Below are 14286 nucleotides of genomic sequence, written 5' to 3'. Positions count from 1 at the left end.
TTTCGAGTTATAACAAGTAATTCGAGTACCCGGATATATCCTCCGATACCCGGGTACTCGAATCTAAATTAAATAAATATGCGGATAACCGACTATAAACTTTCTGGGTGTCCGAGTACTCGGATACTCAAGCCTCGGATATCCGTAAATCCGAGAAATAGTAAGAGCCCTAGTTTTTTCCCAGGTGACAAAACATTGACTTACTCCACTCTTCTTCTAAGGTATGTACCTAAATATTCGATTAACAAATGAACGGTTTGACTACTATAATTTCGCTGTTCTTAGGAACCTTTATTTGTACGTTGTGTACGCATATATTTTTCAATTTTTTTTACTTATATCATTTACAATTATGATGGGAAAATTATTGTCTTAATACAATGGTAACAGATCAGACACGGTCCTCGCGTTCAAGCCGACCTTCGTGCAATTTTCCCACGGAATGTATACGAATTCTACCTATATGTATAATCGATACAGTAACAACAATCATAAAATATATTGATCTCGATGCCACACTCACATGTATAATACATATCGTTTCCCTACGTTACAGATACATATGAAAAGTCTATAATTGTACATTTACAACAAAATATATTATTTTTCATATTTATATTATATACATAGTATGTAATATATATTTCTTCATTATACATAATGTATATACGGGTTGCACCATTTTAATCAACTCACACGAACATAGTCGCAATTATTAATGATATCGAGAAACGCATGATATGATAGTTGAAGGATACTGGAGAAACATTACACAAAGTTTTCGTAAGATAATTGCTCGAGGTCATACTCTATTTCATTTCTTAACCCTCGAGCGGGCGCGCTTTGTGAACTCCGTTCACCGATCTGCGTATTTCCTTCATTAGGTCTCGGTTAGACAAACATTCTCTCCACGCGATCGTGATGTCTTTCAAGAACCCTATGATGCTTGTGCCAGTTGATTTTCATTTTTCATGTTAAAAATGTTTTACATATACTATTTTTGTGTTTTTAAATACATTTACTGCATTTCTGGATACATTGCTAATATTTTCCCATCACATTTAATTTAAGTTACCACTGTCAACAGAAAAACCGTTTCTGAAGTGTAATGGGGGGCTAAAATGATTATTTTCAACTGATGAACTGAGTTCACCACGCGCCTGCTCGTGTACCTCTAATTGGGGCGCTCGCCCGAGGGTTAAAGTATACAAAAATTTATTAAAATAATTTCAACTTGCAGTATGCGACTTTTGTGAAATATTTAGAGGTCACCTTTTTTTATCATTGTAACATTAATGCGAGCGTATCAAACGCTAGAGATTGTTATATATGTATATATTCCAGCCGATATGTTATTTTAAGTGAGCGGAATTTATTTTTTTCTTACTTTCATACCACTGGCAATAATTTGTATAATGTCCTCATGCTCCTCATAGGAATACACGATGAATTTTTCGATATCATTAACATTTTCTGTAGTTATTCTGAGGATTGAATAAATTGGGATGCCCCGTATATAACACACATACATATACAGAGCATCTCAAAATGATGGGACAGCTCGTAACATAGAAATTCTTCATGATAAAAGAAAGTGCAAAATCCCTTACTATTCTGCAATTTGAGACTGACTTTCGAACATACGTATAAGCAGTTGAAGTTTAGATGTTCGTCTTAGGACGGTATTAGCGCGGTATTTAATTGTCGGGGACGAAACACAAACAGATACATACGTGCTTGATAATCTTTCATGTAGGTACCAAAGGCACTACACTACCTCCCCTCTTTTTACAATTTTAAAGACATTTAGCATGCAATCAGATAAAACGCTCTCGATTTCACTCTATAGTACCTAAACAATTTTTTTTTCTTTACATACTTTCACTTAATAGAAGACACTTTAACAAGAATATCAGTAAATTCTAATTATTGTGGGCAATACTGCCACCTAAATATTAGTATTTTATGTACGTACACGCATATCTCATTAGCATGTTGTGTGAATATATATAAAACTAAAAACTCAGAAATAAAATTTTTTTAAATAATTAAAACCGACTTCAAAAAGATAAAAATGTACTAAAAATTAAAAAATAATTTTTCCCTTATTTAATCTACTCCCACATTTTTTAAGTAGGCACCTCATCATTTGCACTGTGTAAATCCGGTGGCGACTTAAAAAATATGAGAGTCGCAGATTAAATAAGGGAAAGATTAGTTTTGAATTTTTAGTGCATTTTATTTTTCTGAAGCTGGTTTTAATTTTTTACATGTTCTATTGACCTACTTTTCCTCATTTCTTAACTATGTACGCCCCATTGTCTATGCATTCCTTATTTCGAGACAATATTCTGGCATCTGACTGTTCATATTGCGGCTTACGTTTGAATTTCGCGCTTAGAAATTCGGCACCCCAAGCATTGGTTACTGATATCGTGAAAACAAAGCCTGAAATTTTCAAAGGGACACTGGACATTTCACTTCGTTTTAATATGAAGAATTTGTACGTCTCGATTAGCTTAATAATTTCGGATGACTCTGTATGCACACATGTACATGTAAATATACCCTGTTCCCCCAAATACGGGTTTTCGTTCTCTTTTATTCAGGTCGTAACAGCGATAAGAAAATAATTAGGCCATCTGGAATACAGAGTGCCCACGCAGACGTTCTTCCAGTACTTCCAGAAGTGTTTTGTACTCTTTCAAATGAATTAAACTATCTCTTTTGACTTGCGCAAAATTTGGTGTCCCGGTTCGAATGGCGGTTTTGTACGCGCCGCCATTACGGGGAGAAAATCTAAACAATTTATCCACACTTGTACATACGTCGTAATTGGTAACATCAACATTTAGAGGACTCAGCTACACGTGGAAAGGTAAGACTACGATCATAAATAAATATCATAATGAAAGCAGCTCACAGCAATTTCAAAATGTCGCTATTAATAGAAATCGAACACGTATCTTGGAACAATGGTCCTGGAGAAACGCTTTTACGAGAAATCGTAGGTACGTTAATTCCTACCAACAATCCAAAGCATGCGTACAGTAAATATTCATCATTTATATGTAATAAAAAAAAAACGAAACGAAGGGAAAGAAAATACTTGTGGAAATTTCTGTGAACCACTCAACTTGCGTTACATCCTTTGTACAACTCACGTATAAAAATATTAAATCTTCCACATTTCTTTTGCCTCAACCTTACGAAGCCTTATAAGCAAGGTTATTGGCTAATCCCTCTGTTGTATCTCGTAATCTGCAAACTGAGACAGATCGCCCGAAGCCAAAAAGCCTCAGTCGAGGATACTGTAGAGATAGGAATCGTTCAATTTTGAGGTGGTCTCTGTTGCTGACTCGCGGGTGGCTCCATCTCGTTGTACAGCATGTCAGCTTGATGGGGGCAGATTTGGAACGGCACGAGGTCTGCAGGGTTGCCATTTTGCTGCGTTGGTCCCTGCTGCTGCGGCGGCTGCTGATGCTGCAGTTGCTGATGAGGCTGCTGTTGCGTTTGTATCATGGGACCTACGTTACCTTGCGTCGTGGTAGAGACCGTTGGCACTGGACTGATTGGCAATGGATGGGAGAACAATTCCGTGGGCACTATGGGCACTGGAACGGTAATTGGTAAAGGAAGAACGTTCACACCTTGCACGCTACTGGACGTTGGCAGCTGCACGTTCGAATTGTTACTGTTGCATCGATTCATTTGTTGGCAAGCGTTCGTTGCATTGTATGGCATGCCCACCTGTAAGAATATTGTGTATCTTGTCAAAGGGAATCTAGATAATTAGCGGGAAGTATACAGTATTTAGTTATTCTGGTAAAGCAGACCAGCGGTGAAACTTGCACTAAAAAGGGGAGGACAGGGGATTTTGATGAGCTTTGCCACGATGGATCTATGTCGAAAATAAGTAAATAGGTGTCCGAGCATTTAAGCCAATAATAGACCCTGATAGCCAGATCTGGGCAGCAGAATCTGACGTCAGAACTGCAGCAGTCTGTGTCCGCATTTGGCTGCGTTCTGATGTGCAGAGCCTGAGGTGCAGTGCCTGATGTCAGATGGACAGCAGATCGACAGCAGATTTCGCCGTCTGCTAGGCACAGCAACAGCGCCATCTGTAGGCAATTGCTTGGTAATTCTGGACCTCAGATGGCGCTGTTGCTGTGCCTAGCAGACGGCGAAATCTGCTGTCGATCTGCTGTCCATCTGACATCAGGCACTGCACCTCAGGCTCTGCACATCAGAACGCAGCCAAATGCGGACACAGACTGCTGCAGTTCTGACGTCAGATTCTGCTGCCCAGATCTGGCTATCAGGGGAGATATTTACATGTAAATTATTAAAAATTTCGTGGTGGTCGTGGGGATTTAGTGGGAAAAATCCCATACAACCCGGGCCCCCCGGGGGATTCCCCTCTGGAGGCGCCGGGGTGTCTTTTGAAGATTTCCCCTCGTTAAAAAAAAATAGAGAAAAAGTTAGTTATATTTATAAATTATTTTTTAACGTGGGGAAATCTTCAGAAGACACCTCGACACCTCCAGAGGGGAATCCCCGGGGCGCTAGGGTAGTGTGTGATTTTTACCCACTAAAACCCCATGGCCACCATGAAATGTTAAATAATTTACATGTAGATATCTCTATTATTGGCTTAAATGCTCGAACACTTATTTACTTATTTTTTACATAGATCCGAGGCTCATCAAAATCGATGTCTACCACACCGTGTCCTCCCGTTGTAAGTCTGTAGAAGTGTAAATTGCAATTTTTAAACAATTTGGTTACACAGTTTTATAGGTCATGAAAACCATTGAGTTTTCATTATAATAATTTTTTTATATCTACTATAGTTTTCACGATATACAGGAAAGTAGGAAATCACCGGCAATTCGAATATTTACGAGTAACTCGACAGTTAGAAATTTTCGGCTGGAAAATTTATTTGCAAGTAACGCGAAGGTTTACTTTAAATCCTGCCGATTTGGATCATTACCGTGTCAGTGGCTGTATAAATTGATTTTTAATCGTACTTTCAGGATTCTTTGACAGAAAGTTTTGAATGCAAACTATTTTTTATTATTGTTGTTTCTAGTATTTTTCGTTTTTGAATGCAGGGATTTTTTAACGATTTTATTCTCAAATATTATTATTATTATCATTATTATTATTGATGTTATTTTCAATATCATCACTATGAATACTGCTGCCTGCTTAAGTAGTCTTATTTTCGAAGTAGTATTCGATCATGTTATTATTTCTGCAACTTATACATTTCAATACTATAGATAGTATTTTGATCTATCTATAGTATTAAAATGTATCATTTTTTATTGCTACATTACTATTTCCGAATGTCATTATTTTGAGAATTATCACTTTGAACATTGAAGTTCTTATAAACCACAGTTTCGAATATAACTGTTGTGAAATAGTATTATTTTGATATTATTCATAAAGTATTATTATCTCGAATGTTACTATTTCTGGTTACGTATTGTTAATATGCAATTACGTTACATGATTTTCATATAACTCGTTGCCAGTTGAGTTGACGAAAAACGCCTCTGCAGTTCAATAATCCATGGATTTAGTAATGCATTTTCTGAGATTCTTACATTGAGCAACGGTGATAAAATGCCGTATCTTGCGATAAGCAGCTGCTCAGATACTCTTCTCAGCTCTTCTTGCTGATGCACTATCAGCTGCTGCAGTTCCTCGTGCTTACGCTGCAGCTCGTCTTGAATTTGATTCTGCGCCGGTGTCATCACTATGTTTTGTTGATGCAACATCTGGAAAATATTCCCAGACGTTCAAGTTTCAATTAGGAGACCATTCCGCGTGCAACATACAAGGTGCACTATTTTAATTAATTCAAACGCAGTCTGAAATGTGTGTACTGACTTACTAATTTGATAGATATTCGGACAAACGACGAAGACATTATCGACATGTCTCGTCATTATCATATTTCTGCTAAATAAACTTGGGGCACTAGCTCTGTTGCATATCTATTGATTTGTTCATTCAACGGAGGCGTTTAAAAGTAACTAGATTATTTGTTCCGAGTACCTCGTGCGTAGGCAAAGTCGAGACGATCGGCGTAGTAGAAGCTGCAAAACCTGTACTAACAACAGGCTGCAAATTAACCGTGGCATATTGCACTTGTTCCATGAAGCTAATGCAAGTCTGATCAACCTCCAGCTGAGGTTGTTGCTGCGACTGTTGCCTGTTGTTCAATTGGGGCATCTGGGCCTTCGACGCGACTGAGCTGTTTGCGGATGTGTCCTTCGATCGCGTGACGTGCGTTATTTGCGAATGCGGAGAGTTCCTCAGAGAGGTCGACATCGAGGAACTGTCCGAATTATCGACTCTATGCCTTGGTCGAGTGTTGGATGCTACTGACTTTGACGTTTTCGATGATTTATTCGGCCACTGCGTCATTGGGGCTGAGCAGGACGTGGTCACCTGCAGGCATGAATTTCACACAGAATTACAAGATGAGCATCAAAGTTCCTATAATAGAATTGTAAGAAGTTTTATGATTTTTTAGTGCAGCTGAAATGTTCTGTGCCGGGTAAGGAATGGTGTGAGGAGTGGATATAATCTATGGTCAGAGATACTTTGCGGACCAATGTGCCGGGAGCTTTAACTCTCAGTAACTTCTAACATGTGCGTTATTTTGAAAATTCCTTCGAGGGAAAGTTATTCGAATTCGCGAGAACTTTCGAAATCTTGGTGTTTGTTCTTTTAAGGGATGCAATATTTTTTTTATCCCACATATGGGCTACGAAGAATCCCGTTATGTCGCAAAGTTCAATGAGAAAATTATGCTGATATTATTGATACAGGTATATTCGTCGAATTTTTTTATCTAATAGTAAATATTATATCCACCAGTATAATAAACTAGCCTAACTGTTGGATTTGTTTACACGTGTACTTTTCAGCTAAATTTAGATAATACTAGAGCCAGCTGAAGAGCATCTACAACAGCTACCGATCACACATATCATTAAATGTGATGTATCAATTAGTATTATCCTCCACGATGAAGGAAGCCTTATTCAATAAAGACCGTAGTGCTTTTTGCTGAATGGAGAATAATTAATTTAACACGGGGTACAATTTTCTGCTAGCCAAAAACAGTTGCACTAAGCGACCTTAAACTGAAATATACTAAAAATCTGTTCTAGCTTCTACAAATTAATTTTCGTGGTTTTCTAACACCTAGACTGAACAGTACCTCCGCAAAAAACGCGACCATGTTGAACAAATACAATAGAAATGTGTGTACACCAGTTGGGTAACCAATTTGATTTCACTTGGTACATTAGAAACTAAATAGCAAGGAATCTTATTTATTAATTTTCTTCCGTGTAACGTCTGGAATTACTTTCCATGATAAAACTATTATAAGAATTAGGGCTCCCCCAAACCAACGCGAATATCCGCTCCGCGCCGCGGATCAGATGAGGCAGCAATTTTTGTATACGTGGTGGCTATGGTTGGTTTGGGGGAGCCTTTAGGGTGCCAGGCGCCTGGAAGAGTCTTCCCATAGTGGCAGTACGATATTCCAAACGCTTTTCAGGTTTACCTGCTGTTGCTTCACTGGCATCAGAGTGTCCTGAGCCAGTTCCTTGCTGAAGCTCTCCGACTCCTTGCGCAATTCTTTTATCACGTCGATGTAGCTAACCACGTAATGCGTGCACACGATGAATTCGGGCTTCGAATTCCACTGATTGTACGTGATGTAGAACCGAGTTTGAAGCCATATCCACTGTTGGCCTTTCGTGAGGAATCTGTAGTAACACGAGGTTCCCTCGCCCTTCTGCATCACTGCAAACGAGTCTCCTGTGACCATAAATTCAACCTTCTCTCCAGTCTTTAACATACTTACATGACTCATGGCACGTGACCACCCGGTCCAGGTCGTCCACGTGATAATAATCGTATCCAGACGTGCCCAACACTTCGAAGGGCAGGTAACCGATGATGGGTGGTGCCCGATGGTCCAGGAATAGAAATTTCCACTCAAGACTGTGCCGTGACGTGAACTCTGATCTCATGTTGTCCATAACAGACAGTTCCCTAATCAATTGTGGTGTCTGGAGGCGCCCCGTGCCCACGAAAACCAACCTAACAGAAACGGAATGCGGTTATTGCAGGCCAATTTGATTTCGAGTAACTTTTCATTGGCAAGGAAGTTACTTTGTGTCCATCCCACCGGTGTTGCTGAACCTTGTGTTTGGGAGCAAGTTGTCCACCTCTGTGTCAACATCGGAACCTGCAATAAACAGACGATAAAATTTTGCCAATGTGTCTATGATTTGCTAATAAAAGCATACTGCATTTCAATTTATTTTGCAAGCGAATGTATGTGATAGGGAAAAAGTGAAGTGTTTTTACAGATGAAAAGAGTTTAAAATTATTTATTTAGAGATAAATAAGTGAAGGAGGAAATTTCTGTATTCAAATGAACAAATATTATTCTGGTGAACATTTTTAGACAAGGACAGTGCAATCCGCTTGGCTAGTAATTTCGAGCTTCGAAATATGTAAAGAATTGTTGTCATATTTGACAAATAGTTAACCAAATACATATGTAACTATATTTAATTAATATTTAGACATTGATATACGGAGCTTGAAAGGATTGAAGGCTCTCTGTAAGGTTTAATTAAAGCAATTGTTATATAATATTATATTATCATAATATGTTACCATTTATGTTAAATAATATATTAACAGTTTGATAAACTTAATTTTTGAGTTTAAAGTGTATTATAATTCTCAAATAAATATGTTTTTTTTTTAAAGAAATGATTTCGAATTTAGTGCTCTTCAATATATTCATAGAATCTGTATAAGTTTTTTTTAATGAATTCTATTAAAAGTGACATTCATGTGATGATGTGTGTCTTTTTTACAGCGAATTGAATATTAATGTAAAACATTTATGCTAAATGATATCAAATACGTACGAAAATATCCAACAAATTGTACAAGTTCGTATACGGGATTTTCCTGAATGTTCAAGCCACCCCTTTTAATGTGACACGAGAAAGATATTTGGTCCTCTGCAAATGTAAAATATAGATGTAACGCACATATTCAGAGGGAAAAGTATCAATTCACCTCCAACTCTTGATTGGAACCAAAACTAACTTTTCAAACAGAAAGTATAACTTTCAAGAAATAATGTACTCTATTAGCGGGGTTACTAATTCATCGCAAACTACAAAAAAACATCGTAGTGCAATGCAGAAGTTGTTAGGAAAAAATACTCATACATAAAAAATATAAATATAAATCATTTTTAAAGTTCATGTTTTAAGGGGTTATACATAGTCAGACGGCCGAAAAGAGGCGAATATTTGTGATTTTTTTTTGAAGAAGCGGAAGCATATATTTTTACCAAACTTTTTGCGTTTCAAAGAGCAACATTTAAAGAACGTTTGATATTTTTTTCGTAGAAAAATATTTACGTTTATAAGAAAATAACAAGCGACATCCAAGAAGCATTTTTAAAAATTTGGTTTTACGGTGAGCACTGCCATTCGGAACCAGATCATCTAAAATCAGAAAACAAAAAAGATTTCGTTAGCATATTAATGTATCTTCCGACTAACGGAGGGAATTTCCGAAATATTAATTTAAAACAAAATGGCGGCTATTTAAAGTTGAAATCCTGATTATTCTCGTGTGATTTTTGCACGAAAAAATCAGGATGTCAACTTTAAATATCCGCCATTTTGTTTTAAATTAATATTTCGGAAATTCCCTCCGCGAATTAGAGAATACATTAATATACTATCGATATCTTTTTTGTTTTTTGATTTTAGATAATCTGGTACCGAATAACAGTGCTAACCGCAAAACCATATTTTTAAAAAGGCTTCTTGGATGTCGCTTGTTATTTTCTTATAAACGTAAATATTTTTCTACGAAAAAAATACCAAATGTTCTTCAAATGTTGCTCTTTGAAGCGCAATTAGTTTGGTAAAAATATATGCTTCCGCTTCTTCAAAAAAAAATCACAAACATTCGCCTCTTTCCGGCCGCCTGACTAGGTATAACCCCTTAAATGAGAAGTTAATTGAAATCAAGAATCGGAGGTGTATGCATATTTGTTTTTTTGTCACAGTAAATTGCACGAAATCTCGTCGGTTTAGCGTGAGAAAATACCTTTCTTGATATTTCGTCGATCTGTCGTGTTCGCGGGATTCAGCAGGACGTTGTAAAGAGCGGATTGATCCTCCTGATAAGTGATATCGTAGATGGTCGTATTCTCCAGCTCGTTTGGAAGGTACCCGAGCAGAGACGTAACGCTTTCGGACACGTAATAAATCCGCCCGCTTGAAGAAAATACCATTATAAAACCGTCCAGAGCCTACATTAAAGAAATGTCATTTGTGTTTTTATCACTAAGAATTTTAATCGTTGCAAATTAATTGGTGCTAATCGCACTGTAAACTGTTTCTCTTCGATTCTCGAATGTACACTAGCGACGGTAACCTTGAGATCTTAAAGACCGTTTCATGGTAATTAATAAACGTTCGGTGTTGCAAACCTCCCGTAAACTTCAAGCGTTCTACTGTTCATTCAGAAAACGACAATATCAAGTTTTACTTATGCTCCACTAGCCTCATCGAATTATTCTCGCTGAAGAAATCAGACTTACAATCAATTCTTAGGAACGTTTGTATCGTTTCAGATATATTCTTCGTTAGCATTCCAATCGCCTCTCGAAGTCTTTTTATTTTGCAACTCACGAATGTCTGCCGTTCGAGAAGTGACGAGATTATTTCTAATTAATAAACACAGGCAGGCAGCGAATGTAGCAAGCTATTCGCTATTGTCCGTGATGTAAAAGGAAACACGATTCTCTAGTTTACGATCGGTAGTGTGCAATACTTTGAAGTTGGCGACAAAATATCTAGAGCAACAAAATATATAAGGAATAGTTTCTATAGTCCCACCTCTAATATGAGATGCGTGAATTCCTCGTTGGACAGAAACGACGGTTTCCAGTCTTCCTGAATCTCGTGAACCCTCGATCGAACAGCTATTTCTGTGCAATTTATGGATTTGAATTAAGTACCAACGGAAGAGTGTAAGATCGCGCGATTAGTTTTGTTTGAGACGCTTGTACCATTGTGGTTCTTTAGGAATAATATTGTTGATTTTAGTACAGTGGACTTGTCCATCTTTCGGGTGTTCGAGCTGACCATGCTTCCAAGTTCGTTCACAAGCATGTTGAACTGATCTCGACGCTTCTTTTCGCTTAGATTTCGTGATCTCCTGACGGCGAAGATTTAATAGTTAATGATAGTCTGAAAGGCTTTCGATTTAACTTAAAGAAGATATATTGTAAGGGAATACACACCGTTTCGTGTCATCCTTATCGTCGATGTCATCATCCATCGTGTCACTGGGGATGAAATTCACGAGTTAATTAATCGAATTATAAAGTGCTTATCTGCAAGCATGGGATAAGTTATAAATGTATGACGCAGCGAAATGTATCTTGATGTATTTCGCTTGGTGTAGACCTAATTTCTAAAAATTAAATAGCATCGGGGAAGACAAAACAGGGAGTATTATCGTTGCGTGTATTTTGTTCAGCTTTGCGTGCGTAATACTTTTTTTTCTTATTCAGTATGCCCTCTTCATGTTTAATTGCATTGTTCAAATGAACCATGCACATTGTCGCTAAGTGCAAAAGGAGATGGATATAACTTTAATCTACTTTGTGTATGTATGCTGCAAATATTTATATTTATAAAATTCATTTAATATCTCAACGGGAATAATAATAATAAATTCATAGATTTTTCTGATAATTATCTCGAATTAAGTATTCATTAAAGGGGAAAAGTGGTAAATTAGTGTCTCTCATTAATATTTTTAAACATTTCAATTTAAATTATCTGATACATAATAAAATAGTGGAGACTTTATTTCAATTTTTGATATTTATTGAAAGTAGTGTTAAATTTTTTTTTTATTCTACGCCTAACATAATTTATATTCACACGAATATACAGATTTACTCTTTATAAATGATACGTTCTTAGGAAAAGGAGAGAAATTTGTTATTATGTTGAGCCATCATATTTTTAAGTTTCAATACCTATATACTACCTCACATGTGTGTGTGTATTAATTTTAGATTTATATAAAATTATATGTAATATTCTATGTAAAATACTGCATAATATTCCATACCAAATCATAGATAAAATTTTATAGAATATCTATATAACTATAGCTGAATCTAAATTTGAAATAATTATACTTAACTTAATTCAAGTTGTTGAGGAGTTAAGGATATTTACGTGAATTTCATTTAATATCTACCGAAGCAAGTGATAAAGATTTATATTGAATAGAAATAAGCAGTTTCATTAATCAAAGGAGCTTGCACCGGATAATTTAAATGGCAACTTAAAATGTACCGAAAGAAGTTAGATTTACGTATTTTCAGTCAAATCAGAGAAAGATAACTTGCCTGATACTCGCCCATAATTTTCATCGGTCCAGATAGGGAAATACCGCGTGCTGCGATCAAATCAATATCATGGACCGCATATTGTATAACATGTTTGGCAATCAATATTGGTCAGGGCAACGATGCCCCACGCGACTACAGGAAGGAGGTTCCCTTCCCATACCTACTAAGCATCTCCGAAACATATACCGAATCTAAATTAAGTAAAAATTCGAGAAAAATATCGAAAATACTCCAGTGCAAGATAATATTTTTTAAACACTGTACGTGTTTGGTTACGAAAACGGAAAATAAAAAATTTGCAATAGAAAAGGTTATTTTGAGATCGGGACTGAAAACAAATTTCTGTAAAGTTTGAAAGGAAAGTAAAAGTAAAAGGTATCAGCTTCGGTATTATTCCCAAAGCTGATACCTTTTACAAAATACAAACAATGTGCAAGAATCACAGAACCGCGTTGCGAAGAAAATATAAAGTATCATTAAATTTCGACAAATTTAATGCCGCTGATAATAATTGAAAAAATCACCAAGGTCAGTAGCTTCAATAATAAAAAATTAGTCGACTGGAGCAACGGTACCAAAATTATTAAATTTCAACATATTCTAGACCCACCATCTGCGCTAATTTCCTGCAACCAACACGAACTCTAATCCTCCTAAAACTTTATCGATTACACATATCACGGAAATCAGCGGCAATCAAGGGCCAAAGGTAGCATGACTCAAAACTATTCGCCAGTTACGCGCCGCAGGGTTACGATAACGCGGAGAAAATCGTAAAAACTGCGACGCTAAACATCGATTTCCCAGCCGTCGATCTGTGTAACTACCAATAGAGACAGTAGATCCCCACCGTTCGTTGTCAGACACTGAAAATCCCAACACCTCTGAAATCAGCGAACCAGCAGCATCGCAGCCGAAAATAAACAATCATATCCACCAGAACGATCGATCCAATCGACGGTCGAGCAGATGACGAGTAATCGGCGGGTCAGAGGAAACGATAAAACCGATAGAGGATAGAAATAAAAAAAGGGCATCAATTAATTGCAGCAGATAGCAGGACATGGTGTGTTTGGAGCGGTCGACTGGCGAACTGATTTACGGCGAGTATGTGGACGATTGTTTTCGTATCACTCACTCGGATTGCCTGGAGGAGCGTCCTCGTGAGTAGCTCGCCATGGAGCCACGTCTTAATCGCGTATTGCGCGGGTCTAGCACGCTACACCACGGCCTCGGATAGCACGGTCCGGGCTTCCTCGAGGCCTTCCCTTCTCGCTGCGCTTGGGACACAGGATATTCAGTTGCTCTGGGTGCCACTTCCGCGGGCAACGTCGACGCATTTTTCACTGGCTCGGTCCCTGGGGCCCGGATGTCACTTGCGCGCGCCCGATCTCCTTCTAGCTCGCAACGATCAGCCGAGTCAGCCTACGTACGCGCGACGCTTACACACGACTTTGCGATGAAAGGTACACCGCACAGTCTGAAGTTGCATTCGATCCGTGCTGCTGGAACGTGGGAGGACGCATGCTCCGCAATTCAAAGCTGCAGATTCCGTGGGATTCGATCAATCTCTCGTCGTCCTACTCCCCGTTGATGATTCTCAATACTAGGATCAGTTTTTCTATGTCCGCGAAGCTAAGAACAACGCGATTTTAGTAGATCCAAGTTACTATTTACTTCCACCTAACAATAAGGTGGACCTCCCAATTTCTGCTCGTGTCCCCATTTCTGATCATCTCGTATTTTTCTTATTATTATATGAGTTACGT

General features: G+C 37.7%; 1 protein-coding gene across 3 annotated transcripts; it reads right to left on the bottom strand.

Moving 5' to 3' along the window:
• Window positions 1-270: 270 nt before the first annotated feature.
• Window positions 271-14038, bottom strand: Clk (circadian locomoter output cycles kaput protein Clock). Of its 3 annotated transcripts, XM_076812575.1 has the most exons (13): window positions 13656-14036; window positions 12515-12680; window positions 11390-11434; window positions 11156-11301; window positions 10983-11074; window positions 10189-10393; window positions 8985-9080; window positions 8212-8287; window positions 7901-8139; window positions 7598-7839; window positions 6073-6468; window positions 5619-5792; window positions 271-3750 (listed from the first exon to the last, which is right to left on the bottom strand). In XM_076812575.1, the coding sequence occupies exons 3-13, from the start codon at window positions 11425-11427 to the stop codon at window positions 3331-3333; spliced, it is 2124 nt and encodes a 707-aa protein (XP_076668690.1). In that variant the 5' UTR covers window positions 11428-11434; window positions 12515-12680; window positions 13656-14036; the 3' UTR covers window positions 271-3330. The 3 variants fall into 3 exon arrangements, with proteins under 3 accessions (XP_076668690.1, XP_076668689.1, XP_076668687.1); XM_076812574.1 differs by lacking the exon at window positions 12515-12680 and having other exon boundaries at window positions 13656-14038; XM_076812572.1 differs by lacking the exon at window positions 12515-12680 and having other exon boundaries at window positions 11156-11304; window positions 13656-14033.
• Window positions 14039-14286: the final 248 nt, after the last annotated feature.

The sequence above is a fragment of the Andrena cerasifolii genome, chromosome 5 (assembly GCF_050908995.1).
Source record: "Andrena cerasifolii isolate SP2316 chromosome 5, iyAndCera1_principal, whole genome shotgun sequence".
Taxonomy (NCBI): domain Eukaryota; kingdom Metazoa; phylum Arthropoda; class Insecta; order Hymenoptera; family Andrenidae; genus Andrena; species Andrena cerasifolii.
This window is presented reverse-complemented; position numbering and strand designations above follow the sequence as displayed.

What these genes read in the sequence shown, in the direction of transcription:
- Clk (XM_076812572.1), bottom strand. Translation starts at nt 13,696, where the DNA reads ATGGCGAGCTACTCACGAGGACGCTCCTCCAGGCAATCCGA. An exon ending in GGTCACGTGCCATGAGTCAT is followed by an intron (nt 7,840 to 7,900) that starts GTAAGTATGTTA and finishes ACTCGTTTGCAG; the next exon opens with TGATGCAGAAGGGCGAGGGA. An exon ending in CGACTTTGCCTACGCACGAG is followed by an intron (nt 5,793 to 6,072) that starts GTACTCGGAACA and finishes AATATTTTCCAG; the next exon opens with ATGTTGCATCAACAAAACAT.